At 53.0% G+C, this 25,263-nt stretch overlaps 8 protein-coding genes across 8 annotated transcripts; 4 read left to right on the top strand and 4 right to left on the bottom strand.

Annotated features, from left to right (window-relative positions):
- Positions 1 to 263: 263 nt before the first annotated feature.
- On the top strand, positions 264 to 6,802 carry BD324DRAFT_651272 (Sec23-binding domain of Sec16-domain-containing protein; the record flags this gene model as incomplete). The annotated part of the gene is made up of 8 exons (XM_022018304.1): positions 264 to 1,284; positions 1,336 to 4,168; positions 4,226 to 4,635; positions 4,681 to 4,849; positions 4,896 to 5,147; positions 5,195 to 6,069; positions 6,124 to 6,257; positions 6,308 to 6,802. The coding sequence occupies 8 exons, from the start codon at positions 264 to 266 to the stop codon at positions 6,800 to 6,802; spliced, it is 6,189 nt and encodes a 2,062-aa protein (XP_021870858.1).
- A 1,520-nt stretch (positions 6,803 to 8,322) lies between these two features.
- On the bottom strand, positions 8,323 to 10,633 carry BD324DRAFT_642356 (hypothetical protein; the record flags this gene model as incomplete). The annotated part of the gene is made up of 5 exons (XM_022017481.1): positions 8,323 to 8,814; positions 8,865 to 9,000; positions 9,052 to 10,265; positions 10,286 to 10,307; positions 10,341 to 10,633. 5 exons carry the CDS (start codon positions 10,631 to 10,633, stop codon positions 8,323 to 8,325), a joined length of 2,157 nt encoding a protein of 718 aa, XP_021870857.1.
- Positions 10,634 to 11,467: 834 nt separating this feature from the next.
- Positions 11,468 to 13,359, top strand: BD324DRAFT_468822 (hypothetical protein). Its single transcript, XM_022012872.1, has 3 exons — positions 11,468 to 12,141; positions 12,223 to 12,674; positions 12,725 to 13,359. Exons 1-3 carry the CDS (start codon positions 11,714 to 11,716, stop codon positions 13,261 to 13,263), a joined length of 1,419 nt encoding a protein of 472 aa, XP_021870856.1. The 5' UTR covers positions 11,468 to 11,713; the 3' UTR covers positions 13,264 to 13,359.
- BD324DRAFT_468360 (hypothetical protein) lies at positions 13,335 to 14,959 on the bottom strand. The gene is made up of 3 exons (XM_022012870.1): positions 14,623 to 14,959; positions 13,980 to 14,331; positions 13,335 to 13,903 (listed from the first exon to the last, which is right to left on the bottom strand). Exons 1-3 carry the CDS (start codon positions 14,901 to 14,903, stop codon positions 13,406 to 13,408), a joined length of 1,131 nt encoding a protein of 376 aa, XP_021870855.1. The 5' UTR covers positions 14,904 to 14,959; the 3' UTR covers positions 13,335 to 13,405.
- A 190-nt stretch (positions 14,960 to 15,149) lies between these two features.
- On the bottom strand, positions 15,150 to 16,108 carry BD324DRAFT_627155 (ESSS subunit of NADH:ubiquinone oxidoreductase-domain-containing protein). Its single transcript, XM_022015970.1, has 4 exons — positions 15,901 to 16,108; positions 15,785 to 15,825; positions 15,584 to 15,658; positions 15,150 to 15,446 (listed from the first exon to the last, which is right to left on the bottom strand). The coding sequence occupies exons 1-4, from the start codon at positions 16,033 to 16,035 to the stop codon at positions 15,281 to 15,283; spliced, it is 417 nt and encodes a 138-aa protein (XP_021870854.1). The 5' UTR covers positions 16,036 to 16,108; the 3' UTR covers positions 15,150 to 15,280.
- Positions 16,109 to 16,233: 125 nt separating this feature from the next.
- On the top strand, positions 16,234 to 20,585 carry BD324DRAFT_601544 (hypothetical protein). Its single transcript, XM_022013933.1, has 11 exons — positions 16,234 to 16,401; positions 16,462 to 16,799; positions 16,887 to 17,210; positions 17,263 to 17,575; positions 17,641 to 18,257; positions 18,301 to 18,535; positions 18,591 to 18,975; positions 19,028 to 19,172; positions 19,216 to 19,444; positions 19,498 to 19,951; positions 20,014 to 20,585. Exons 1-11 carry the CDS (start codon positions 16,314 to 16,316, stop codon positions 20,576 to 20,578), a joined length of 3,693 nt encoding a protein of 1,230 aa, XP_021870853.1. The 5' UTR covers positions 16,234 to 16,313; the 3' UTR covers positions 20,579 to 20,585.
- Position 20,586: 1 nt separating this feature from the next.
- BD324DRAFT_627151 (hypothetical protein) lies at positions 20,587 to 22,326 on the bottom strand. The gene is made up of 4 exons (XM_022015969.1): positions 21,465 to 22,326; positions 21,289 to 21,385; positions 20,807 to 21,231; positions 20,587 to 20,741 (listed from the first exon to the last, which is right to left on the bottom strand). Exons 1-4 carry the CDS (start codon positions 22,229 to 22,231, stop codon positions 20,630 to 20,632), a joined length of 1,401 nt encoding a protein of 466 aa, XP_021870852.1. The 5' UTR covers positions 22,232 to 22,326; the 3' UTR covers positions 20,587 to 20,629.
- A 423-nt stretch (positions 22,327 to 22,749) lies between these two features.
- On the top strand, positions 22,750 to 25,207 carry BD324DRAFT_467539 (mid region of cactin-domain-containing protein). The gene is made up of 8 exons (XM_022012867.1): positions 22,750 to 23,560; positions 23,611 to 23,703; positions 23,759 to 23,998; positions 24,053 to 24,373; positions 24,417 to 24,748; positions 24,802 to 24,867; positions 24,907 to 25,088; positions 25,138 to 25,207. The coding sequence occupies exons 1-8, from the start codon at positions 22,901 to 22,903 to the stop codon at positions 25,173 to 25,175; spliced, it is 1,932 nt and encodes a 643-aa protein (XP_021870851.1). The 5' UTR covers positions 22,750 to 22,900; the 3' UTR covers positions 25,176 to 25,207.
- The last annotated feature ends 56 nt before the right edge of the window (positions 25,208 to 25,263 follow it).

Below are 25,263 nucleotides of genomic sequence, written 5' to 3'. Positions count from 1 at the left end.
GATTTTCCAAGACCATCTTGGTGTCCCTTCAGAATTCCTTCATCAGGTCGATCGATGCATTGGGAGTTTCACATCAGATCCCAGATCCGGGTGATAATCAGAAAGGATGAGGCTTAGGTAATTCAAATCTTTGGTAATCAGCACGGAATCAAAATCACGTGTCTGACCCGTGACGTGTCGAGATTGCATCGTTCCTGTAGATGCGCGCAGAATGGAGACCGATACATACCTCGTCATTGAGCAGAGGCTCTAGGCTGTAAGACATGGCAGCAACAGAGGAGGAGGCCGCCGCCGCCGCTGCTGCTCCTACTCATACGGCGGACGAGCAGGTCTCAAAACCTGAGATGAGCGTGACACCCGCGGCTCCGGCCATCGATGACTTGTTTGGAGGAGCTCAGGATGATGACGATCCATTTGCTCAACTTGGAGGGCAAGCGGAGACAATATCAGCTCCGGTCCTCCCTCCGGTCGAAGACGAGAAAGAAGCGATGAGTGTAGAGCAAGAGAGAAAGACCTCTTCAAAGTCGGAGGCAGATCCCGGGCCTTCCCTAGAGGATCGTGATTTTAGCGATCTGCTCGCTGAATTCGAGGCTGAACAGAATGGGGGTTTGCCAGAGCAAGGTCAAGTAGCCGAGGGCGAGGGCAGGCAGGACGAAGTCGCGCAAGGAGTTTCAGAAGAGGGAGGCGCTGAAAAGTCCCTCCGTTCGGCTCAGCTCGAGCTACCGACTGACGGATCTCACCAACCTATCCTCACCGTATCTGAACCTACACCAGTATCGCCGAATCCTCCTCCGGCACCCGTCAACGCGCCAGGTGGCTTATTTGATGATGAGCATGTGGATCAGAGCAGTCCATTCGATGACTTCTTAGCTGGATCGGCTGACGATCAGACGTCTCCCTCGGCCAATGGGCACAGCAATACTGTCCACCATGCTATTCCAGGTTCAGGTTCGGAAGATCCGGCAGCGATTGATCACGGAGACCGATCGATGATGTCGACAAACAGTGATTGGCTGGCAGATACATCGGTGGAGGAGTCGTTCCAGAGTCAGGATCAAGCCCAGTCGAATCGAAATACGGGTGGACCGCGGACACCGAAACGACAACAGACTGAAAACGGGGACGAGCCAGTCTCTTTCGAGGTACCTCAAGGGTGGTTCGACGATGATGGGAATTGGAATTGGTACACGGATGAGCAGCGAGAGCAAGTCAGGCAGACAATGCTCGGTGGTGCGGGCTGGGCAGGAGAGGAAGAAAGGAGAAACAGTAGTTTTGCAGCAGCTGGTGAGCAGAGATGCTCGTCAACAACCCCTTGGTCTCGCTGAAGCTTATCAGATCGACTACCGTCTCTGCCTGGGACCCCTGCACTGCATGCTGTCTCTGAGAACGCCGCTCGACGCACGCCGATGAAAGAGGTGGATCCGTACGCTCAGTCTCCTGTGGAACCCACGAATCCTTATGCTCCGAATCCTCAACCCACATCTGCTGCCTCCTCTTATGGCTCGTACCCGCCCTCAAGTCAATCTACATACAGTAGTCAGGCAGCTCCATATGCTCCCTCGCATTCGACGTCCTTTTCACATCCCTCACAGCCCGCGTCCTATGGCCAGGGTCAGACCGCTCCATATGGCCATGGTTCTCAACCTTCTGCTTACGCACCCCTGACTTCACCTACATCCCTGTACACTCCAGCTGCGCCTGCCATTTCCCCTTACGCTCCAAGCACATCGCAGCAGCCGGCTCCATACGCACCCGCCTCGTCTAGTAATCCTTATGCGCCTCCTGCTCAGCCCTACGGCGGCGGTCAAAATTATGGAGCCCCTCAGCAGACCTACGGATCTATCTCAAATTCAATGTCCATGTCCTCGTTTGTCCCGCCTCCAGCTGCGCCCAAGCCGCCACCTGTAGCACCTCAGCGAATGCCATCGACAGCTTATGATCCACCGATGTTGAAGTCTCAGAAAAAGGTCACCAGGTCGACGTCGGCTGCATCTGTCACTTCAGGTTTCAATACTCCCCCTGCGCCTCCTCAGCAGTCTTTCACGTCCCCTCCCAACGCGCCCAGTGCTCCCCCACCGGGACCACCGCGCCGGCCCAAGACTCCCGCTGCAGAACCGCCGAACCTGCCAACCATTCCTGACGAACCGATGCCCGTGAATCAGTTCGCCCCTCCGCCTCCTGTGAAAGAATCGGCTCACTCTGATGCCTATGCTCCTGAGGCAAAGCCTGCTGCCTTGGCCCCCCCACAGAGACCAGCTTCCTCGGCACAGTCCCAACTACCAAGAACACCGTCATACGCAGCGTTTGATCCCCCTATGCGGCCGGCCAGCACATCTCGCAATAGGGAGCCGAGCCGTAGATCGATTCCGTCCTTTGCAGAACCACCTCCACTACCCCCGCCACCAGCCCGACAAGAGCCTCCATCCCGAGTGCCTTCGCAAACGACCAGAATGCTATCTCCTCCACCTATGGAAACGCCGCCACCGCGAACATTGTCACCACAAATCGTGCCTCCTCCTGTCACTCACGATCAGTCTGCTGTCGGTCCCCCGACTGGGCCTCCTCGGACTGCGAGTCGCGCTTCGCAACGTAAATCCCCCTTGTTTCAAGCTCGTCCAACGTTTGAATCACGACCTCCTTCGCGCATAAGCAGCGGTCAAGCGCCTCCCAGGTTCACGCCGTCCCCGATATCCTTCCCCTCGAACGGCTCGACTCACCAGACAGATAATAGATCGATAGGGCAGCAATCGGTGGACGGCTCTGCTCCGGACACCAACACTGTGCTGACAGATGATGAATCTCGGAATGCTCCCAGAATCGATTCGTACGAAGGGGGCGATAATGACCGGGCTGCTGACCAGGAGCAACGAGAATCGACCCATCAGCCTTACGCTGCGTCCGGATACGCTCCCTGGGCTCATAGCGATCACGATGACCAGCGCCCGCAGGCTCCTCTCAGGAACCCAGAGATATATGGCGGAGAGTCGGAGATGCCAAATCAGAACTCGTACGCGCCTTATGCTCAAAAAGATGATCAATTGACGGATCCGTACGCGCCGACATCCTCCAATCCCTTGGCCAATGTGGGACGCATGAGTACTCAACAGCCATCGCCTATCGACCACCCTGCACCATACCAAACTCGACAGACAGATGAAACTCCATATGGCGCGCAGTCCACCACAAATCCATACGAGAGTTCCGGCCCGCAGCTGTCGCAGGCATCGACTACGTCTTATAATCCTTATGCTCCCGCCCCTCCAACAGTGTCTGACAAGCGTACCCCTCAGATTTCGCCCGAGGGACGACAACACCCACTGCCGCCTATCAGTCAGGCATATGATCCGTACGCCCCGACTTCACAACCTGCACAGGATCACTCCTCGGGATACGGTCAACCGAGCGAGTCTTATGCACCATCGTCGTGCGCCCCAGCATCGTATCAACCTCAGTCTTCAGACGGTCCCTACGGTGCTCAGCAAACTGCACAAGAGCGTACCTCGGGCTATGCTTCTTCACATGATCCTTATGCGCCATCTTCTTACGCTCCTGTCTCATATCAACCGCATTCCACAGATGACCTTGGTACGAATGCGCGGAATAACGTTGGCATATCACCGCCTTCAGGCAATGGGTTCATGCCTCTGCCTCCCATGCAGGACCATACATATACACCGTTACAGGTGCTGGAACAACGTCCAGTGAGCGAAGACCCTTTGGGCAGGGTCACACTAAACGCTCGAAATACACCTATCGCCGTCTTTGGATTTGGAGGCATGCTCATCACCGCCTTTCCAGGCAAGGCGGAGGATACTGTCGAGGGAGATGGTGACGGTAGGACTCCAGCATATGGGTATGCCTCAGGTAGAGGCAGGATCTGGATTAGATCTCTGGACGACATCAGCTCTTCGGGGGCTCTGCGTACTTCTGACATGGTCTTTCCGGGTCCCCTCATCCTCGATTCCGCGACGCCAAAAGGTGCAGCAGGGGACAAGAAAAAGCGGGAGGCTGTTCTCAGTTATTTGGATGCTAGGGCGACAGAAATCGAGCAAGGTCTCCCTTATCTGAAGACTTCGGCCAACCAGTCCAGACGAGAAGAAGAGGGCAAACTTGTACTGGTCAGGCTTCTGATAGCCATGATCAAGGGCAACGGAAAAGTATCGGGAAGGTCAGTACTAGTCGTGCTTTTTGTATCATGTGAGGGACTGACCATTCCTGTTTGTAGCCCGGAGGTCGAGGACGCTGTACGCACAGCACTGGCTGGATCACCAGAAGCGGGTAATGCTCCGACGGTGACGACGCCAGCGGCCGCATCAGCCATGTCTCCGGTTAAAGGCGGCGGCCTAGCTGCGAGCTATTTCCCAGGTCAAACGTCCGAATCGACAAAAGCTTCGGCCAATCAGTTGTCTCAGCTGTCGACAATGCTTCAACGGGGCGAGAAGAAAGAGGCGGCCCACTTCGCTATGCAAGGTGAACTTTGGGCTCACGCAATCCTTATCTCCAGCAGCGTGGACGCCGAAAAATGGAAAGAAGTTGTACTGGCCTTTGTGCATGCGGAGCTGGGAGCGGGCATGCTGGGAAATGCAGCCATGAGGACGGCTTATACTTTGTTCTCGGGTCTCAGTCCTGCTTCAGGTACGTTCGCCCATTGCCCAAGTCTAGTGCTGAATCGTTGTCCAGTCGAAGATATCGTCAGGACGGCGAATATCACTGCGGACGCATCCGCGGATCAGTGGCGCCAAGTCTTGAGCGCTTTAGTATTCAACTGCAAGCCAACAGACCTCGCTTGCATCGACGATCTGGCAGCGAAACTCAATGCCACTGGCTTAGTCAATGCTGCTCATGCTTGGTGAGGGACTGACATCGAGATACGAAGCCAACTGACCATCGCACAGCCATTTGCTATCGCCCAGTTCGACATTTTCAGATAACACCCCATCAGCCTTTGAACGCTTGATAGGACTTACCCAGAATCCTAGAGACGAGGACGCTTTGGTCTTTGCGGAAGTGGGCGAATACGCCAGGAGTCTTATACCAGTTCCCAAAGGTCAGGAGCAACCTGTACCCGGCTTGCCCCAGTTGTTACCGTATAAGCTGCAGCGAGCGTGGAGGTTGGCTGAATTGGGCGAGGTTGATCAGGCGAAGAGGTGAGTTCCGCGACCTTGTGCCCATCGCGCTAACCGGTCTCTTAAAGGTATTGTACGGCCATTGAAACTGCTTCGAAATCTGTCAAGAACGGTCCTTCTCTCCTTCCCTTTGCTCTGCTGTCCAGTGTGGAGGATCTCGTCGAGCGCCTGACGGGCACGCCTTCTGCCAATCCTGCGAACCTTTTGATGCCCAACAAGAAGAGCAAGACTGGAGTCGACAAATTCGGGTCGTGGATCGAAGGCCGTCTGACCAAGTTTATCGCTGGAGAGGATGACAATACACCCGCATCAGAGACCAAAACACTGCCTGCAAAAGCCAAACTCACTCCAAAAGACGCTCATGGGTCTACGATCGGACCTTTCTCACACTTCTCGACCATTTCGCCTGCGCCTTCAGGTCCAGTCACAAGAGCAACTTCCACAGTCGATTTCCACTCTTCGTTGAACGGACAGCTTGGGGTCTCAGCCGAGTCTGAGCGAAATACGCCAGCGACACTCCAAGGATCATGGGGCCAGCCTCTGGAGCCTCCTTCCGACACATCCTCCTATAGTGCGTATGAACCTCATACGACAGGATCCTCGTATAGTTCCTGGAACGACCAGCCCTCAAATCAGTATCAGCCGGCAGGCCCCACAGCACAAGAAGATCAGGACGATGATCTTGCCGGGCAAATGTCATATATGAATCTGGGGCCTTCGCCTGAAGCTGCGAGGGTCAATTATACGCCTCGGCCTGTGAATCTGAACGCTGCAGATGGAGATGATGACGACGATCTCGGATTCGGTAATTCTGCCTTGTCTCGTTCGAGGACACCTCGGCCGAAGGAGGCAATGTCGCAAGATCAAGCGTCAGCCAGTAAGGCAGGACAGACCAAGGAGGCGAAGGCAGAGCCTACAGATACCCAGCCACCCCCACTGAAGTGTGAGCCTGCCGATGTGATACTTGATGTGAAGGTCCTTGCTAACTTGAAGTCAGCCGACCAAAAGTCATGGATCGGACGTTGGTGGACAAAGAAAGAAGGCGAGGGATCTGGACCTGTGCGGGCCAAGTTGGGCGAAGAGAGCTCCATGGTCTTTGACAAGGATCTGAAGCGATGGGTTGTCAAAGGGGTGAGTTTGATAATTGCTCGGAACCGACCAACACTGACATTCATTTCAAGCAAAAACCCGACGCTGCGCCGCCCCCGCCTGCGCCTCCGCCTAGAGCTCAGACTACATCGCCAGCATCGAGCGGCATGTCGAAACCGAACATGCCCCGTGCATCTACCGTCGCGCCACCTATGGGGCTATCGATGACGCCTGCATCCTCTACGCCACCTCAGAGTCGATCCTTGCCTAGATCGACGACAGCGCCTTCAGGTCTACGTCAAGGACCACCACCAACGAATGATCTCAACGGCCCTGGAACAGCATCGGCCTCCTCCCTGAATAGTGATGGTCGCCCGCCACCTGCCGGTCTTCCATCAGTATCGACATCCAGCCAGAGCAGCGGGTCCAGTATGGCCCCGCCTCCGCCAGCTGGGCTACCGCGCTCGACGACTGGCGCATCGCTGGACGATCTCTTGTCAAGACCACCGTCAAAGCGGCCTTCGGCGGGTGGCAGGAAACCAATGAAGAGTCGGTATGTGGATGTCTTCCAACCAGGGCAGGAATAGGAGTAAAGAGGACACTCTTCGAACATGGTCTAAATCAAAGAACAATCATTGAGAATGCATATGACCCTGATGAGCCGCTGTTCTGAGGGCACGCATTCGAAGCTCGGCACAGGTGCCAACGCAACGATGGCACGCATATATATCTCATTAAGCAGGAAGGAGTCTGGCAAGTGGTGGGTGGGATTGAGCGAGCGAAGAATGAAAGAGACTTGAGGCTAGCCTGTCACACTGTCGGAGTAACGTGTAGTCTGAGATGGTGTCGTGGTGTTCCAACGCAGCTTCCATCCCGGCATACTAGTACCGACCACGAACCCATCATGTGGCCAAACGGGCAAATGCTCTCCGGGCCGAGTCTGTATCCCTGTCATGGCAGACTTGTGGCAAGTGGCTACATGATGGACGAGATCCTCAGCTGGCATTGGCTTAGGACATTGATCACTCATGCTTGAAAAGAATTAAGCGTAGCGCTTCACAGTCTCTCTATCGGGCTTGACCTGACTTGTCAGTTCGTGTCCTGACGACCCGATCCCGAGGGTTTTATCCAGTGAAATGGTCCTCTTCAGAGGGTCAATGGTGTAACTCCAGTCGATGGTCAGTTCACGCTTCGGGTTCAACCTTGATAATTCCGACGTGGCAATGTACCCTGGAATGGCCGTTTCCCAAACATCTGGCACTGTCGACATGATGAGGTAGGACTGATTTCACAAAGTCTGATGATGATGGTGATATGTGGGGACTGGGTGTAGGTGATCGTTGGAAATCGTTTCGTACACCTGAGGAAAGATAGGTCTTGACTCTCAAAGAAGCTTCCAAGGTTCGATCCATTGTGAGCCGCCTTCCTAGAAGATCTCCTGGCGGGGCCAGAAACGCAACGCAACGACATCCAATGTGAAAGGATACTACCATACTGAGACTCCTCGCGCGCAACGACCGGGGTCCATACGAGACCGGAAGAGCACATAGGAGTGATGCGTAAGAATCATTTCAACCTCGCGAGCGCCTAGGCCTTTGCGAGTCTTGGAATCAGCGCAGACTCCTTTATACCTTTCAAACGCTGAATACAATCCTTGTCGATCAAGCGATACATAATGCAAAGAATGTTGCTGGCTAGAACAACAACATGGGATGTGGTTTTGGACAAGTCTATAATAATATATCAAGAGGGGTGGTGGAAGGCGGTTTGTGTCTGCGGAGAAGCAACGCCACTCCGGATTTGGGAGGATGATGATGCAGAGAGGTGCATTGTCCATTAAAGAGACATGATGGTTTTCGGGTGTAGGGTTGATGGCGAGATGGGAATTGAGTGCCATGCGACCATTTTTGGTTTTTTTTTTTTTTTTTTTGGGGTCGAGCAAGAGCTCATGAGGGCATGGCGTGATAACGTTCGAGACGTGAGACAACAACGACAGGAGACAGAGACAAAGAGCAAGACCGAAGAGCGAGCGAGATGCCGAAATCCAAGACGTGAGAGACCAAGCCGACTCCCAATAGGACGGGACGGGACGCACAAGACGCAAGATTTACAGTTCCAGACTCGGGTTCACGCCCATTGGATCGGTGCCAACGGCGGAGAACAAGACGGCATCTTTGCCTCTCTGGGATGGTAACTGCGCCTTGGCATTGGGTATATCCTTGGCGGGAGTCGCAAGAGACGCTTTGCCACTGAGGGCTAAAGCACTTGGAATGGCGGGTTTGGTCGGGAAGATGCCCATCTTGGGTACGGCTCCTGGACCTGCGTTGACGGTGCGCATGGGACTCGGACTGATCGGTGGAACAGCCTTGTTCGGGACGGCGTATGGAGCCGCACGAGGTGTCGGTGTGAGAGTCGATGTGGAGGTCTTGGTCCCTGGTGTGGCCTTGAGATCAGTCTGACTAGCCGTCGGTGTGCCATTGCCAGTGTTGTTGGGTGTCAATTTCTTAGCCGATGGTACGGCTTGAGGCTGAGGGTGGGTACCGTTTTGAAGCATTCTCAACCCGTATTGTCCATGCTCGCCAGAATTGAGATAGTGGTACTGAACAGGATGTGAGCTTGGCATGTCCTGCGATGAATCCCGGGGCTCACCTTCAATCCGTTCATTTGCCTGTACCTCTTCTTGCATCCCGCTCCGACGGCACATACGAATGGTCTGGATCGCTCTTCGGCCTCCTCAAGAGACAGACCGAGATCTCCCGCATCCTGCTGTGCAAAGTCGCATTGACTGAACCCGTGTCAGCGTGGGAACATTACGCTGCACGGACAGGTAACTCACCCTTTCTGCTGATGATACCGCAACCCATTACTCTGCCTGTACGCCTTGTTGCATCCAGGATTCGGACATCGCCATGGCTTGTGCATGCTGAACAAGCTCGGAGCGGGAAGAGGAGGTTCAGCGCCCATGCCGGGTGGCGGCGGACCTCCGTTGACGACAGGTTGAGCGGTGACTTCTGAGCCCGGTCCATCATCCGACTTGGGCACCTCCGTCTTGGCATCTGTCTTTTGAGCATTCTGAAGAGTGGCTGAGATGTTACCGAACCCATTGATGGTTGAGCTAAAGAGGACATTTGGCGCAACGGCGATGGGAGCAGGTTTAGCTTGAGTGTTGGGTGATGTGCCAGCTACGACTTCGTTGAAAGCCCTGTCGAAACGTCTCTGTTGTGCGGCTGGTCGGGGAGCGGTGGATGTGGACCCTAGGAAGCCTGGACGAGCGGGGTTTATTTTTGGTTGAGCGAAGACTGGAGATGGGTGTGCAGATGTTGAGGGTGTTTGCAGAGCGTCGGGAGGAGAAGATGAGGTGGAAGCTGTCAAGGCGGCAGTGGTGATGGCCACCTCCCCATCGGGTGGTGATTTCAGGACATCTGAAATGGTCAATGGCGCGATCGGATCCGGTGACATGAGAGCGGGCGGTGTGGAAGGCTTCGAGGCTGTGGGTGGGAGAGGATAATTGGGAACGGGATTTGGGGATAGACTGGATGTGGATCCAGAAGCGGATGCTGTATCCCTGTCGTCCAATGATTTGATGCCCGAGTCTACACCCTCGAGATCGAGATCCATGGCGTGAGTGATGGGTGAGAAGCCGGAATGGCCGACGTGAGCGATATTGAGGCCCATATTGAGACCAATGTTGTCGGCATCTGCGAATGGATGGGCGTCCTCGACGTGCTCCAGCAACTGATGTAGTCCTTCGTGAACCTGTCCACAGCACTCGTACGCCTTTGTCAATTCTGCATCTGTCCGTTGAGAGGCCATCAACGAGTGGACGTGCGATTTAGAGTACGAGTTGCCCAGAGACATGGGTTGAAAGGACATGGAGGCGAAGGATGAAGAGAGGTTGCCAGCGTTGGATGAGCCTGCACCTCTAGCGGCGGCGGCGTACGATCGGCGTTGATAGGAAGATGAGAGGGAAGGATGAGGTAGATGGAAAGCGTTGGATGAAGTGGCGAAAAAAGATGAGGATTCACCCATGGTGATGGATGTGGAGAAGGGCTGGAAGGGTGATTCCATACTGAAGGAAGAGGTGTGGTGAGTCTCACATACTACCTCCAGGACATGCTGACTCACGCATCACCATAGAACCTCGCTCCGTAACTTCCGGGCGCGGCTCCTCCTGTGGCCCATTTGTTGATACTTCCCCCCCCACCACTGGCGTTATCCCTCCTCTTGTCGAAGGAGAAACCTCCACCATTTGTAAAGCTGATACCAGTCATCGGCGCATAGGAGGAGGATGATAATGGTGATGATCCCATCTTGACCGAAGCGATGGGTTGTTGTTGAGGTGGACCGAGGTTTTGATTGGATGACCGAGTTTGCGGTCTAGCAGGGACAGGTTGAGGTGGTGGCGGTGGGGATGGCATGGTGTGAGAAAGGGGGTTGAGTGGCGAGGATGTCCAGGTGGTGTGAGACCTCGCTAAACCCTCCTCCGCCCTATTCAAAAACGATCTATCTTTCTAAGCGAGAGTGGGTGGAGGTTTTAGGGGAGTTCGGGATGGGCCAATACCGCAGCAGAGCGAGCTGCAAGATGTCGGCAGCAGCAGCTGCTGTGATGATGATGAGCAGTAGCAGCAGCACGACCTGCTGTCAAATGGTGGTGATCACGAGGACTGTGCGACGTAGTCAGGAGACACAGAACGAGGTCAATGCTGCTACAGTGGGTTGGTTGCAACACAGACACAGACACCCCCCCAAGGCGAGGAAGGCGAGGCCCAAGGGCCAAGGGGTGTCGGCGGGCGGGACAGAGGCACAGGGTACGACCAACTTTTTTTTTTTCCACACTTTTTCCAACATTTTTTTATTACCCTTCGCTTCGGGGATTCGTGTTTTTTTAGTGTGTAGCGTAGAGTGCAGCGACAGGGGAGATAGGCGTGAGAGCAGAGGGATGATGATTTGGGTGGCGACTCACTGGGGGAAGGAGAAAAAGGATCCGTTAGCGGGAGTGAATTGAGTGAGTGAGTGAATCAGAGACGGAAGCAGAATTAGAAGGGGAAGGGGTAGTATGTCACGGCTTTGCTGCTGCTGCTGCTGCTGCTGTGGACAGAGCAAAAGCAGCTCCAATGGGTCAGAATATATGACATGCAAGTGGTAGGCTAGCTGGGGACTCTCGCACCGGAGGACATGCACAAGAGAAGGGTGGATGGTCACACACAAAAAAGGTACCACGTCATGTACCATATAGCTCAGCAATGCTATCACGCGGACCCATCCCTCCCCGTTCTATAACCATTTTGCCAAGCAGCCCCCCACCATTTTGAGTTATCAGCTGGGCTGATTCCGATGCCCGCTCACCCGTGAACCCCCGTGGATGAGACTGGCACTGACCCGGTCATCATTGAACCGTGTAACAGCTGCAGTTCCTCGGCGAAAGCCGCCTACAACTCTATCTCGATCTTTCTCCCAAAACCCAGTGTCACTGCTCACCCTCTCCCGATGATCATTCCATGACCTTCTCGGACGCTAAGAGGGATGACGCTACGGCCGAGGACCGCTCACGTCATCTCTCAGCTTCTTCGAGACAATCTGCATCACCTACACCACCACCATCACCACCACCATGGCGAAGCGCTCTGGGCCGAGCGTTCTTCCTGTTGAATTCATCGTTCGCTCATGTGTCAGGCGAGAATATAGCGAATGGAGCAAACGGTGACAGGTACCTTGCACTGTTGAAGAAAAGCTTTAGAGCGTATAGCGATATACCTGTAGGCAGTGATGTCTTGGTCGAACATGCATTCCCGCACGGATGCAGCACAAAGGAAATCGAATGGGAGGTCGACATTGTTCCTGCTAGAGGACTCCTCGAAGGCGATCAAGATATACAGTATGACCTGACTGGAGGGAGAGGGGATGAGTCCCCGCCCATCAAAGCAGGGTAAGTGTTTTGCCGTTCCAAGATCTTGGCCATACCTTGTGCGCGCGCGGGCAAAGCTCATAAAGGGCCTCCTCGATCTAGGAACACACGACAAGTATGCTGGAATTGTCTAGCCCCCGGCCATTCGCACACCTCTTGTCCTCAACCTCGGAATCACCTCCTCGTCCGAATCATGCGAGATAAATTTCTAGCTGAGAAAGAGTCCATGCCGACATTCGCAATACCCTATATGAACTCATACAGTGTCACGGATGAAGACAAGATTAGACGGTTGGACTTGGTCGATCGATTTGATCCTGGACGTGTCTCCAATACACTCGCCGATGCCTTGTTTTGGATCGATCCAACTTTATTGCGTCTCCCTGACGAAACACCTGGGGACAAAAGAGACCTGGAGGACGGTGAAGTGAGTGATGATTTTCCTGAGAGGGATCAAGTGCTGGAAATTCGAGGGATGAGAAGGAGAAGAGCTTGGCCATGGATCAATGAAATGGTCAGGTGGGGGTATCCACCAGGGTGGATAGCGTCCAAGGGTGGGTCCGTGCTCTCCAGCTTTGCGTATCGTCTCTCTGATTCTTTGCAGATCCCATGATAGAGGTAAAGAGGCGGATCCAACAACTACCAATATCAACAGGCGATGAATCAGAGGACGATGAAAGTGACATGCTTCAAGTATACGGCGGCATAGGATCGCCTCTCCACCTCGGAGATGAGGCGGCGAGGTCTTCTGCCTCTAGCAGCTCGCCGAGATCCATGTCGGCGTCCTCGTCCTCGTCATCATCCTCAACATCCAAACCTCTTCTTTCGCCGACACAGTCCGTTTCAAGCAACATGATGCTCTCCCCTATCGTGGACCCAGAGCCACTGCCACTGCTATTGCCGCCGCAATCATGTGACCAGTCGGCTCCACCTCAGCCCGAGGATGCTATACCTCCACCACCGGATCAATCAGCTACTCCTCCACCGCCCCCACCTCCCAATCTGCCACCACCTCTGCCTCTGCCAGTCTCAGCGCCTAGCGCTCCACGGGCTCAACGATGGGCCAAATACGATACGGACATGTTCGACTCGGATCGATTAAAGGCTTTCACAACTGCCCGACCGTTACCTCTGGGCTATTGAACAACTAACTTTCAATGAGCTTCATACAGGTGGACAAACAGGAGGACATCCCGACGTCCAAAGTCCATCCTTCACGATAGACGACGCAAACAATCCATATTGTACCATTCCTGTATGCATCAACCTCTCTCTCTCGCGCTCGTCATTGAGCTTCTCGACGCATCTTCCATTCTTCCACTTTGCGTCGTCTTTCTAGACGCTTGTCCTCGTCGTTGGCATTCGCGACAACGGGCAATCTAATGGGGCTCTGTCTTCTATCACCTTGTGAAGGAGGATCCCCCGGAGGTGAAGGTGGTGGAGGCGGTGGACTGTTTGAAGGTTCTCTCGACTCGCGATCCATTTGCTCTTCCTCCTCCTCATCCTCTTCCGCCTCGTCCTCTGGTTCATCACTTTCGTATCCTCCGACCAACATCCCCACATTCCGCTCTTCCTTCTCTTTGAGACCCGGTTCTACACGTCGCTGTCTCCTCACTTCATCCTTAATTCGTACCCATATATCTTTCCATCTCCCTCTGAGAAATGCGAAACGCTCGTCCGTTGAGTGATTGGCGAGAATTCTCATCTCGAGGAGTGAGGGGTTGGGAGATTTGGACAAGGACATGGCAGTGTGGGACATCAACGTGAGAATGGGATCTGGAGGCTGCGAAAAAGGGTTTCCAAGAGCAGCGTGAGTTAGTTGTTGCTTGCTCCTCCGTTGACATATGGTGACCACTTACCACCTCGTCATCCCCTTTCCACACAGTTGCACTCTTCGCCTTAGCCGTACTTTCATCTTCCCTCTCTCTCACTTGATCCTCCTTCGCTCTCTCTCTTAATCTCTCTTCCCTTAGCGCGTCTATCCATTTCTTCTTCTTCTCTCGCTCGTAGGCTTCAAACTCTTCGTCTGAGGATAATTCGAATGTCTGTTCGAGATCTGACGGAAGATCTGCCCATGAAGAGCTGAGAGAGTTAGAAGATGACGCGGTTGGAGAATGAGGAGGGTTAGGAGGAGGCGATCGTCCTTGTCCATGCCGAGATCTGGAAGGTCCAGAAGAGGGTAAAGATGGTAAGAGGTGGAGGATGTCGTATCTGAAGCACAAGGCGGATCAGCAAGTGCCCACAAGTAAGGTGACGAGTAATGCACATGATCATTCAGCAGTGTACATTTTAGGAGACTGGCTGACTTGAAACGCTGTATTTTTGAGACCCAAACGGGCCAGGTACTCGCACAGTCCGACCCTTACTTCATCTCAAGTCATCCCATCGTCATTGCCCATATTCGTATCTGGGGCCTTCAAAGTTGCTCCTCCAACGACTCCGTGCGGTAGGCGCATCTCTGCAAGTCTCCCCCTCACAGCAGAAGAAAACCTTTAAACCTACCTGTCGATCCAGATATCCTCCTCCCCTTCCTCTCCATGCCACTGGATCAGACCTCTTCCAGCTGATCGACGCCCATGGGATAGCTCTGTCGACTTTTGAGCCTGTTCTGTCGCGCGTTCAGGTTCATCCCATATGAGATTCGCTTCGTACGCTTGAATCGTAGCGTTAGACGGAGGGTAAGTAGGCTGATGCATGTGGAGTGATACAGGCGGCTCTCGAGCAGCTTGCGAGCGAGATCCAGAGCCACCTCGGCCACCGCTTTTGTAAGCTGATGCAGGCATCAGTCTGTACGAAGATGCAGAGGGAGGAGAGAAACGTCAAAAAGGGAGTTTGGTACATGTTAATAAGTTTTACTTCGTTGTTGCATTTTGCCCAGGGTTTTAATTCTTTTTGGGACTGCATTTGCCAGGAGCCTGGCAGTTGTTGTATTCAGAGCCCGCCCTCCTCAGCGCACCAGTGCAGACATGCAACCAAACAGACAGCACTCCAATCAGCCTCCGAGCCAGCTTCTGTGCTCGAAAGAGATGTTTGAATGATCAGATCACATATTCCACCACGAGCTCTTCCCTTTCTGTTATACATAACGTCTCAATCGCATTCTGCCAAGTTGACCCAACCTTTTCAAATCTCTGCCCTCTTGGGAATCATAACCCTTGGCTCAATGCGCTCCTTCACCTCCCTTTCCTTGACTTGACAATCTCGACGCTTCCCTCCTGTCCCATTCTTCGTATGAGACAATGTTCTCCTTGGTGGGAGTATACTTGGGTAGATCACCACGTTCACTCATTCGTTTCTCAGCTTCTTTCCGGGCCCATGGCTCCATGCTGAGTTGATGAATCGCAGAGAGGAAACGAGGTCATCAGAAAGAAGGTCCAGGCAGATAGATGTAGCGATGGGAAGAGAGAAGGTTGATTGACCGAACGTCAGCAATGTCCTGAATTCTGGCAGTAACACGACTCACGACGTATCGGGTCCAAGTTGTTTCCATGCGACCAAAAGGACAAGGGGCGTGATCATACCCCAGTGGAACAGGCGTCTGGGGAGTTAATCTGTCAGCTACGTCTTACGAGCTGGCAACGTCTCGAGAAGATGGGAAAAGAGGCTTCGGGCGGAAAAGTAACGAGACTTGGGATTCATCATTGAGAGAGAAACCACAACTCACTCCCAATTTTCCTTCTTCCTCCTCTGTCCAGGGGGAGGGGGCTAGAAAGACCGAGGGGGGAGAAAGCAAGTCAACATCATGGCTGAAATGACAAACGACCACATAGTGACACTCACCCTTTCTCCAAAGATCCATCCGGTTGGTGCGTTAAATCCTCCTCCACCGCCTGCGTGTCGTCTTCCAACAGTAGCAACGCCTGGTGCTGCTTTCAGACCCGTTCTGAGCGAGGATAAGGGTCGAAGAGAGGCCATGACTTGGATTAGTGTCCTCAGGCAAATGGATAGCCAGAGAAAAGGGAGGGGAGAGGAGGGAGAGATGCAGAGCAGGTCGGTCGAGCTTCGAGTTGTCGCATGGTAAATTGCGCCTAAAAGAGCACTGGAAAATAGGCGTCAACGTCCCGCGTCATAACGTTGCCGAATGCTTCGGCTTCCATTCATTATGCTCGTCTGCAGCGCTGCAGCTCGCTGGATTGCTATAGATCCCACGAACCACAACCCGGTAGCATGGGGGATACATATAGAGGAGTATCATGACGAGCGATCTGGAGCCATTTCAGCTATCAAATGTATTGACAGATTTGTATCATCAGAAGGATCTGTTAGACCTCTCCGCACCGGGTGAGTGACAGGGCATTCATCCTCGCTATCGTGGTCTACTCTGACTGATGATTGCCTCAGGTCCTTCATCTCCTCCCCGGAACAATGCCACACCTACAGGAGGGACAGGCTCTCTGTTCGCTTCCGCTTCGTCTATCGTCGGTGCAGCAGGGAGAAGAGCAGCAGCCGTCGCTTCGGGTCAAGGCTCACCTGCATCTCCAAGCCGCCTGGGCCGGTCGACTGGATTAGAACGCGACGATAGTGTTGACGGTACCGGGGGAGCAGATTCATCAAAGGGATCATCGGAGCAGAGAATAGAGATCAGATGTGTGGAGGCTTATGGGAGTAACCTGTATCTCGGCAGATCCGACGGAGTGATTGAATGGTGGACTTGTGATGGATCACCGGGGTCAAATCAGGTGAGTGAGAGCTCTGGCAAGACTTTGAGCTCGTTTCTCGATAGAACCTTCCTTCTAGAGTCAGAGGACTCATGCCCTGTAACTCAGAATAATCCCGGATGGACACTTCGCAACAAGCACACACTCTTCCCTCGACGTCCAATGAATCGCCTGACCATCTTACCTCAAGTATCGAGATGTTTTGCCCTCTCAGAAGGGACCATCCACCCATTATCCCTGCCTTTCCTCGAACCTTTACCATCTACGGTCGTCGCGCCACTAAGAGGCGTCGTGAGCGTGATTCTAGATGACGATGAGCTAGAATGGGACGGAGAAGGATCAGAAAATAATCGAACGGAAATGACAGTCGTGATCGTTCGCCGGAGAGGCCTGGGGATATATAGAATGGGAGGTAGAATGATACCCCAAAAGGTGTGACACAATGCTTTCTACTGCCAAATGTGCACTGATCAATTCTCATCAGGAAATCCCCCTACCTTCCCCTCCTTCTGTTCACGCTCTCGCTTCCAACTACCTCTGTGCATGTCTTCCACATTCTTCCACCTACGCCTTGATCGACTTTTCCGACGCATCCTTGACGGAAGTCTTGCCCGTATCTCAAGTAGAACCTTCGCAATTGGGTTTCGACCCAAAACCCAATATCGCCGTCGTTCCTGGAGAAGGCGAGTTCCTAGTAACGAGTTACACCGGAGTCAACACGATGGGTGTGTTCCTCAACGGTCAAGGAGATCCGGTCAGAGGAACTGTTGAATGGGCTCATCATCCATTATCTCTCAGTGAGCCGAAAAAAAAATATCCATGTTCGAGGTCGAAGTCCATCACTGACATGTCTCCCGGCCAGCCGTCGAATCAGGGTACATCCTCGCCCTGCTTCGCAATCACTCTATCTCTATTCACACCCTTTCAGACCTCGAAGCGCCGGTCCAAACCATCTCTTTAGACCCAACCACCAGCCCGTTTGCGTTCAGCTATACGCCATATGGCGTGGCCATCCGCAATTGGATCCGAGACGACCGCATGGCATCCTCACGTATGATCCTGCTCAGTGGCAAAGTCGCGCCATCCACCTCGTCAAGTTCGTCCAAACCTATCTCCATCCCCACATCTCAAGCGCCAGACTCCATGACATCTCCATCGAACTCTGATCCACTGGACGAGCCGCCTTCCGGCTCAGGATTGACTCCGCCATCTTCACCTCCTCCCTTCTCTCGCCGTCCTATCGCTCCTCAGCGGAGCTCCTCCCTAATTCGCGCCACGGCGCCCTCTGCAAAATCGCCATTCTCCACCACAATCACAGAGACTTTAATCGTCGGTCCCAATGGCCTTCAAGCGATTTCACCGACATCAGCCATCACAAAGCTTGAGATTCTATGCAAAGATGGCAAAATAGACGATGCGATGGTCGTCGTGGAGGAAGAACGGCAGAGAGGCAAAAAGGGTCAATTTGACGGAAGCAAGGTGAGTCGAGAAGGTATCCGACTCTTATCTCACACGTTGTCAGGCCATCCATCAAGGGACCATGCGATTCCTTCATCTCTATCTCGCTTGCTACTTGATCATGGAGACTCGATTCGAGGCTGCTGGTGATCATCTGTATCGAGGCAAGATTGATCCAAGGCTACTCGTTAGACTCTTTGCGAGATTGCGAGGCAAAGTGATCGGCTCAGCAGAGGAGATTGACGTGTTTGAAGGTCTCAAGCAGACCTTGATGGATATGCCTACCGTTGAGACCATTAGTGAGAACAGCTATCCCTCATTTTGCAATTCTCAGCAGCTGATCCGGGCGGCCAGTTACCACCAGTATCAAGCGAAACTACTCACCACACGTCTCACCCGACACTGCGCATGCACCTGAAACGATCGAACTGCGTCACGCTCTCGAAGACGAAGCCAATGCCATGTTGACCGAGTTCCTCCGAAAGACCCGGACGGCAAGACGCAAAGGTGGTGGTGCAAGGGGATTGGACTCTGCCAAGATCGACATGGTGATCGATACGACGCTCGCCAAGCTGTTAGCAGACGCAGGCACGACCAATGAGTTACTGGCTCTTTTGGCTGGACCGAACGATGTGGTCCTTGGTGAACTTGAGCCGTTCTTAGAAAAACGACCATACGTCTTGTCAACGGTCATGAGGCAGCAAGGCAAGATTGAGAGAACGTTGGCCATTCTCAAAGGGTGAGCCGTCTATGCTCTAAGGTTGGTGCATCTGCTGATGTGACCCACGCAGTATTGCTGAAAGTCCCGAGGGCGATCCATTGTGCGAGGACCCTGTCGACGAGATTGCTCAACAACTGGACGGGATGACGGATCCACAGCTTTTGCGTCAATATGCGCTCTGGCTGGTCGGGCGAGATCCTACAAAGGGGTTGGAGGTGGGTCTGAGTTACGACCCTTGCAATGCTGATCCGCGTCCAGATCCTCATTTCGCAGAGCGGAAACGGCGGAGTCAAGCTGGACGACGAAGAGCTCCTTGGTGAACTCCGACAGATCAGTGAAGACGCCGCCAATGTGTACCTTGAACACGTAGTTGTTCAGAAGCGCAGCCCCAGTCGACCTTTACACGAAGAGCTTTTGACCAAGTTGATCGATACGGCAGAGAAGCAAGGTGTGGACGATGGCATAAAGTATCACTTAGAAGAACTGGGTGAGCGTGCAATGTGAATAGCGGGAATTGGCCGCCTGACTTGTACTTTGCAGAGTCCGAATTCCGCCTCGGACCTGAATCTCAACCGTTTTGCGTTTTCTTGGCCGACGTCGCACCGCAGACACCAATCAAATTGACTCGTCTGAAGCTTCAGCTCTTCCTATGTGGTTCACCATTCTACTCTCTTCAAGCTGCCTCTGCGCGGCTCGCTACGATACCGTGGCTAAAATACGAACTGGCCATTGTCCTCGGACGACAAGGTAAAGACAAGGCTGCGCTTCAGTTACTGGCTCGAGATGTTGGTGACTCTGTCTCGGCACAAACATATTGCACGCAAGGGGGAGAGGTGATCCCGCCCAAAGTCGCACATGACGTTGCGTCTCACGTCCCCGAGCTTGCTGCTTGGGCGACCTTGGGTGACGTAGGGAGGAAGAGACGAGGGACAGTCGATGCGGCTGTCCAGGAGGGATTGGTCATGCACCTTTTGGGAGTTTACATGAAGGAAAGGTGAGTCATCCAAAGCGTCGTCAGATGGACCCCCAAAACTGAAAGGTACCAACTCGTTGCAGCAATTCAGCCAAGCAGACTGCTTCTCTGCTGAATGCTCAGTCACTCCATCTGGATGCACTCGAAGTACTCAAGCTGATCCCACCCGATTGGCCACTCGAAACTGTCTCCGCGTTCTTCCAACGCTCTCTCCGCCGACAGCTACATGATCAACATACTTGGCAAATCTTGAAATCCATCTCGGCTGGTCAAAATCTCGCTGTATCTGATGAGTTCCTGAATCAAGTCAGGTCGATGCCGCCAATATTGGATACCTCTGGACCTAAGAGCGACGGTTCAGGGGTAAGTCCAGGGTTCAGTATACCCGATGAAGGCAGTATACCAGAGTCTGAAAAGGTGTCAGAGAAGGAAGCTGCGGCGGGACCAGGAGGAGGAGGAGGAGGAGGTGGTGGTGGTGGTGATGATGAGAAGCTCGCTCGATCAGGAAGTGAAAGGACTTTGAATGGGGCTGAGGGTGAAAAGAGGCATACGAGCTTTTTCAGCCCTGAAGGGGTAGTCAAGGAACTTGCGGAAATCAGATCAGAGAGACATGCTTCGTCAGAAGGACAACCTAGGTCAATGGGATGATTGATGCATCGTGCTTGTTGTCACAGTGACGCCATTGACATCCTACCCCTCTCACTCCAGCTTCCACACTTGATGAGGCTTCAATCCGAGCTCCTTCAAGATCCCCGTCAATTCGCCTTGTTGAAATTCGGACGTCATTCGGCCGCAGACCGGATCCATCATGCTACATTAAAGGGTTAGCACGGATCACTCAAAAGGCTCCAGAACTCTGATCAGAGAGACGCTCACGCAGGTGGAAGAGAGACCAATACCATGACTCGTTCATCCCTTTTCAAGGGCTCAGATTTGGCGCTGCCCTTCCAAGGAAGCCAAGTTGAGTGATGATCAGGACCGTCGCCCATTCCTAAAGCTGAGGATATGCTGGAAGACGGCACGTCTCCTGAAGGGAATCGACGAACGTCGAGCAGTGGGCCGAATTTAGATTCGAGGCGGGGTATGCATCCTGTAGAAACTGGCCAATCGGCTTCCGCGTGATCCTCCGATGGCATAGCGTGCAACAGGAGGAGCTTTGGTAATGGTTGGGAGGGCGAGGATGAAGTGTTCAATGGATTTAAGTCGTCCCTTTCGAGATCATTTGAAGGAAATGGGGACGAGGACGGATTAAACTTGGAGAGGAATTGGAGAAATGGCGCTACGCCTGTACCAGTTGAGATCTGCGAGAATGTATGAGCTTTTGCATGTGAAGATGTGTGTGTTGTATATAAGCTCACCATGACTATACGATCGAATTGATACGGATTGATGGCGAACGTCGTGATCGGACCACGGACCCAGATCCTTTCCCCTTCTTTGGCTGAAAATACGATCCTGTTCGAACGAACAAAAGGTCAGGATGGAACCGAACCTTGAAGCGAGGCAGAAAACAAAAGGAAACTTCCAATCTCACCTTCCGACTTCACCTCCCTTCACGCGCTTCACCACCATTTTTAACAGACCATCCTCCTGAACATCATTTATGGGCGTATAACTCCTCTCGACTTGAATCGCGGGGCTCTTGATCGTTACATGTTGAACGGCCACCGCACCCTTTTCACTCTTTAGCTTTTCACCATCCATCCCCATCGCTTGATCTCCAAATTGCTTGCAGGACTCTGGGTCGACCGGTATCTCGATATACCTGTGTCGAGGGCTCAACCGGGTGATCTTCGATACGACTCTTGGCATATGTTCATCAGGTGAGAGTTCGCCAGAATCATTTTTCATAACATAAATGACCAGACCGACGTGCACTGCAGCTGAAAACAGCATGGACCAGCCTAGTATCTTGAGAAATCGGAGTCGTGCAGGAGATGGATTCTTCAATCTCTCCATGAGGGAAGGTCGAGCGGTCAGGGGAGGTGTTTGGGTTCCTTCGGCAGGAGTAGCATCAGGGGGACGTACCTCAGGACGAGGAGACACGGGTGTGATTCTCGACGACCCCTCCGAAGTGATTTCTGGAAGCTTTGGACGTCGACTAGGAGTTGAAGATGATGAGCGGTAGTAGAATGCTGATGTGACCGGTGGGGAACGAAGAAGCACACGTTCTGTGCAGAGCGTTCGATGTCGACATGGCAGTCTGATGAATGAAGCGGACGAGGAATTCGGGGGCATGATGCCTCGGATCACACCTTTTGAAGAAGATGCTACCGGAGTCAAGAGCGAAGTGTAGCTCATATTAGGTTATTGAGGTCGACCCAAGAGCTGTTCATCAAGACTCTAAAACTTTACGCGATCCAGCTTGAGGATAGATAGATATTCCAGACGTCCTGCTAGCTATAGCATTTGGGCCGAAAATTCGGAACCCCGTTCGATCGCTGAAGATCACTTACTTTTCCACGGTCGACAAAAGCCTAAAAAGTCAGGAATTGACCCATCTTCGCGCTCGGTAGAGCAACAATCACCAATCACAACTGTCACCGGATGCCTCGCTCTCCATCGCCTGAAGGGCGTAGAGAACGCGAAAGGTCGCGGAAATACGGCTTTGATGATGACGAAGATGTTGGCTCGAGCTCGAGATACCGCGAAAAGGAGGACAGGCATCGTCGAGAGGAGAGAGAGGACTCGGCAGCGCTAAAGGCGAAGGATCGAAGAGACCGGGAAAGGGACAGGAGTAGAGACCGTGAACGAGGGCGAGACAGATATGATGATGAGAGGCGGAGAGACAGAGATAGAAGGCGAGACAGAGATGATGATGATGAGGATCACGAGCGACGCAAACGAAGGGATAGGGACAGGGATAGGGACAGGCATGATGATGCAGATCGTAGCAGGCGGAAAGAGAAGCGTAGAAGAGAGTGAGTGGATAGCGACGGCAATGTCCCCGTGCCAACTACAGAGAAACTCATGTTCCGCAGCTCCCGTACACCGTCACCATCGGACCGGTCCCGACGCAAGGAAGCCAAGGCAGCTGCCAGAGCCGCCTCACGGCGAGAAGCTGAATTGGAACAGGCTCGAAAACTTGCCGAGTTGTCCATGTACTCTGCCACTGACAACCCGTTCCACGACGCCAATTTGGGTGAACAATTTGTATGGAACAAGAAACGAGAGAAGGAGAAGAAACAGGGATTGTCTCTGGATGACATTTCGCGTAAAGATGCACTGAGACGACAAGAGGCGAAAGAGGAGCTTGAAAAGCTCAACAAACGACGAGCTGAACGAGAGGTGGAAATGCAATTGAGAGAAGAGGAAGAAGCTCGCATGGCTCGATTGGCGGAAGATGCTCAAATGGCAGAATGGATAGCGAAAGAAGATGATTTCCAGTTGGAACAGAGTCGTCGACGGGCTGGTATAAGATTACGGGAACAGAGAGCCAAAGCCATCGATTTCTTGGCTATCAATCTGCGCTTTGCGGATGCCCGATCGCTGGGGAAACACACAGCTGCCATTGGATCTTTGTCGAATCCTAGAAAGTCGGAGATGGAGCGAGAGGAAGAAGAAGAGGGTTGGGGATGGGCAGATGCTGGATTCGAATTTGAGATTGATGAGCCTTGGAAAATATTCGAGGTGAGTGTCTGGTTGGCGTAAAGGAAAGGGAGTCTGACTGATTCGAGCAGAACCTCAACTTGGAAGATTGCGTCGAGCTCGAGCAAGATATCAGAATGTATTTGTCGCTGGAAAAATCGCCCATCCATATTGAGTTCTGGGAGGCGCGTTGACATTTCGCCGGTGATCCCGTCCCCTTGACTGACTCATCTTTTCCAGGCTATGATGGAAGTCTGCCGTTACCATTTAGAGAGACTGCGCGACCCAGAGCATGCCGAGGGCGGCCGTCTTTTCGATCGTCAGGTGGATGATGACGCTGGGAACATCGTATCTGGTCTCAGTCTTCAACGATTGATAGAACTGGAGAACAGGACGAACAATATGCTTAGAAGTGGCCAGCCTGTCGATGGAGAGTTCTGGGACCTGGTTCTGAAGAAGATTCAGGTCGAAAAGGCCATCGTGAGTGAATTCAAACCAAATGTGAAGGCCACCCACCCATTTGATCTCGCTCAGAGTAAACTCAACTCGATCCACGAGGTCGTTCTCAAAAATCGTCTGGAGCAATTCAAGAAGCGACAAAGAGAAGACGCTGCCAAAGTTCAAGCAGAACTCGGAGGGACCATTGTCACAGCTCAACCTGAAGCAAATGCCTTTGGTGGCGATATGCATGCTGAAGTCGGAATTCCCGATGATGCGGACGACGAAATGGATGAGGACGACTTTGTGGAGGATTACGATCCAGAGATGAGTCCCCCACGTTTGGATCCAAGGGAAATGCAATTCGAGGAACGTCGTCTGCCCATAGTCGAGGAAGAAGAATATCTCCGGGCTTTGGTATGTCTCCACTTCCCACTGTCGGTCTAACATTTTCTTTCAGTTCGCCGCTCGTCACGCCATCACCTCTGCGACCTTTGTCCCACGACACGTTGTTCATCGGCCGACCGCGCCTACTACCTCAGCATCAGTCATTAGACCTTCGGCGGCCGACATTGAAGCTGAGCGAATCTACCGGGAAGAAGCGCAAAGAGAGAAGAACGAGCTTGGATCTGATGAGTCTGAGGAGGAGTTTGGTGATTTAGACGAGACGCTCGATCTGGCGATCCCGTCGACGTACGATTGGAGCGATCGATATCGACCCAGGAAGCCGAGATTCTTCAACCGTGTGCACACTGGATACGAGTGGAGCAAGTACAATCAAACCCACTACGAGTAAGTCTTGTTCCCTGCGCCCGCTCGCGTCTCCCAACTGACATCTGTCATAGCACGGACAATCCGCCGCCGAAAGTCGTTCAAGGCTACAAATTCAATATCTTTTATCCAGACTTGATGTAGGTAATTCTATATCAATTAAGCTGAACGATCCACAGTGATAAAAGCAAAGCCCCGACCTATTACATCAAACGAATTCCTGACGATCCCGATACTCAAATGATTGTATTTACCGCTGGACCGCCATACGAAGACATCGCCTTCAGGATCGTTCGGCGGCCATGGGAGTATTCGCATCGTAAGGGCTTCAGAAGTCTATTTGATCGAGGTGTATTGCAATGTGAGTCGGTTGTCGCCTGTATGATACGGGCTACTGATCGTGCTTGCAGTGTATTTCAACTTTGGTCGATCATTCTATCGCAAGTGATTGTCGAAGATTGCAATGTCCATGCATGCATATGTTTCGGTCACTATACACCGCATCGCCAAGCTATACTGTTGTCCTTCTTCGTCTC

Source organism: Kockovaella imperatae (genome assembly GCF_002102565.1).
Source record: "Kockovaella imperatae strain NRRL Y-17943 chromosome Unknown BD324scaffold_7, whole genome shotgun sequence".
NCBI classification, from domain to species: Eukaryota; Fungi; Basidiomycota; class Tremellomycetes; order Tremellales; family Cuniculitremaceae; genus Kockovaella; species Kockovaella imperatae.
The sequence above is the reverse complement of the archived record's forward strand: the minus strand, read 5'-3'. Positions and strand labels throughout refer to the sequence as shown.

Bases quoted from the DNA above. Each gene is read 5' to 3' on its own strand.
- BD324DRAFT_467539 (XM_022012867.1), top strand. From the start codon at position 22,901: ATGTTCCGCAGCTCCCGTACACCGTCACCATCGGACCGGTCCCGACGC. The intron at 24,374-24,416 runs GTATGTCTCCAC...ATTTTCTTTCAG, and splicing joins AAGAATATCTCCGGGCTTTG to TTCGCCGCTCGTCACGCCAT. The intron at 24,868-24,906 runs GTAGGTAATTCT...AACGATCCACAG, and splicing joins ATCTTTTATCCAGACTTGAT to TGATAAAAGCAAAGCCCCGA.
- BD324DRAFT_468822 (XM_022012872.1), top strand. From the start codon at position 11,714: ATGACCTTCTCGGACGCTAAGAGGGATGACGCTACGGCCGAGGACCGC. The intron at 12,142-12,222 runs GTAAGTGTTTTG...TCCTCGATCTAG, and splicing joins TCCCCGCCCATCAAAGCAGG to GAACACACGACAAGTATGCT. The intron at 12,675-12,724 runs GTGGGTCCGTGC...GATTCTTTGCAG, and splicing joins AGGGTGGATAGCGTCCAAGG to ATCCCATGATAGAGGTAAAG.
- BD324DRAFT_627151 (XM_022015969.1), bottom strand. From the start codon at position 22,231: ATGAGCTACACTTCGCTCTTGACTCCGGTAGCATCTTCTTCAAAAGGT. The intron at 21,386-21,464 runs GTGAGATTGGAA...TCGTTCGAACAG, and splicing joins AAGGGAGGTGAAGTCGGAAG to GATCGTATTTTCAGCCAAAG. The intron at 21,232-21,288 runs GTGAGCTTATAT...ACATTCTCGCAG, and splicing joins AATTCGATCGTATAGTCATG to ATCTCAACTGGTACAGGCGT.
- BD324DRAFT_468360 (XM_022012870.1), bottom strand. From the start codon at position 14,903: ATGCCTGCATCAGCTTACAAAAGCGGTGGCCGAGGTGGCTCTGGATCT. The intron at 14,332-14,622 runs GTAGGTTTAAAG...CTTGTGCTTCAG, and splicing joins GAGGATATCTGGATCGACAG to ATACGACATCCTCCACCTCT. The intron at 13,904-13,979 runs GTAAGTGGTCAC...CCTTTTTCGCAG, and splicing joins GGAAAGGGGATGACGAGGTG to CCTCCAGATCCCATTCTCAC.
- BD324DRAFT_601544 (XM_022013933.1), top strand. From the start codon at position 16,314: ATGACGAGCGATCTGGAGCCATTTCAGCTATCAAATGTATTGACAGAT. The intron at 16,402-16,461 runs GTGAGTGACAGG...TGATTGCCTCAG, and splicing joins GTTAGACCTCTCCGCACCGG to GTCCTTCATCTCCTCCCCGG. The intron at 19,952-20,013 runs GTGAGTCATCCA...AACTCGTTGCAG, and splicing joins GGAGTTTACATGAAGGAAAG to CAATTCAGCCAAGCAGACTG.
- BD324DRAFT_627155 (XM_022015970.1), bottom strand. From the start codon at position 16,035: ATGGCCTCTCTTCGACCCTTATCCTCGCTCAGAACGGGTCTGAAAGCA. The intron at 15,826-15,900 runs GTGAGTGTCACT...CGGTCTTTCTAG, and splicing joins GATGGATCTTTGGAGAAAGG to CCCCCTCCCCCTGGACAGAG. The intron at 15,659-15,784 runs GTGAGTTGTGGT...TTAACTCCCCAG, and splicing joins AGGAAGAAGGAAAATTGGGA to ACGCCTGTTCCACTGGGGTA.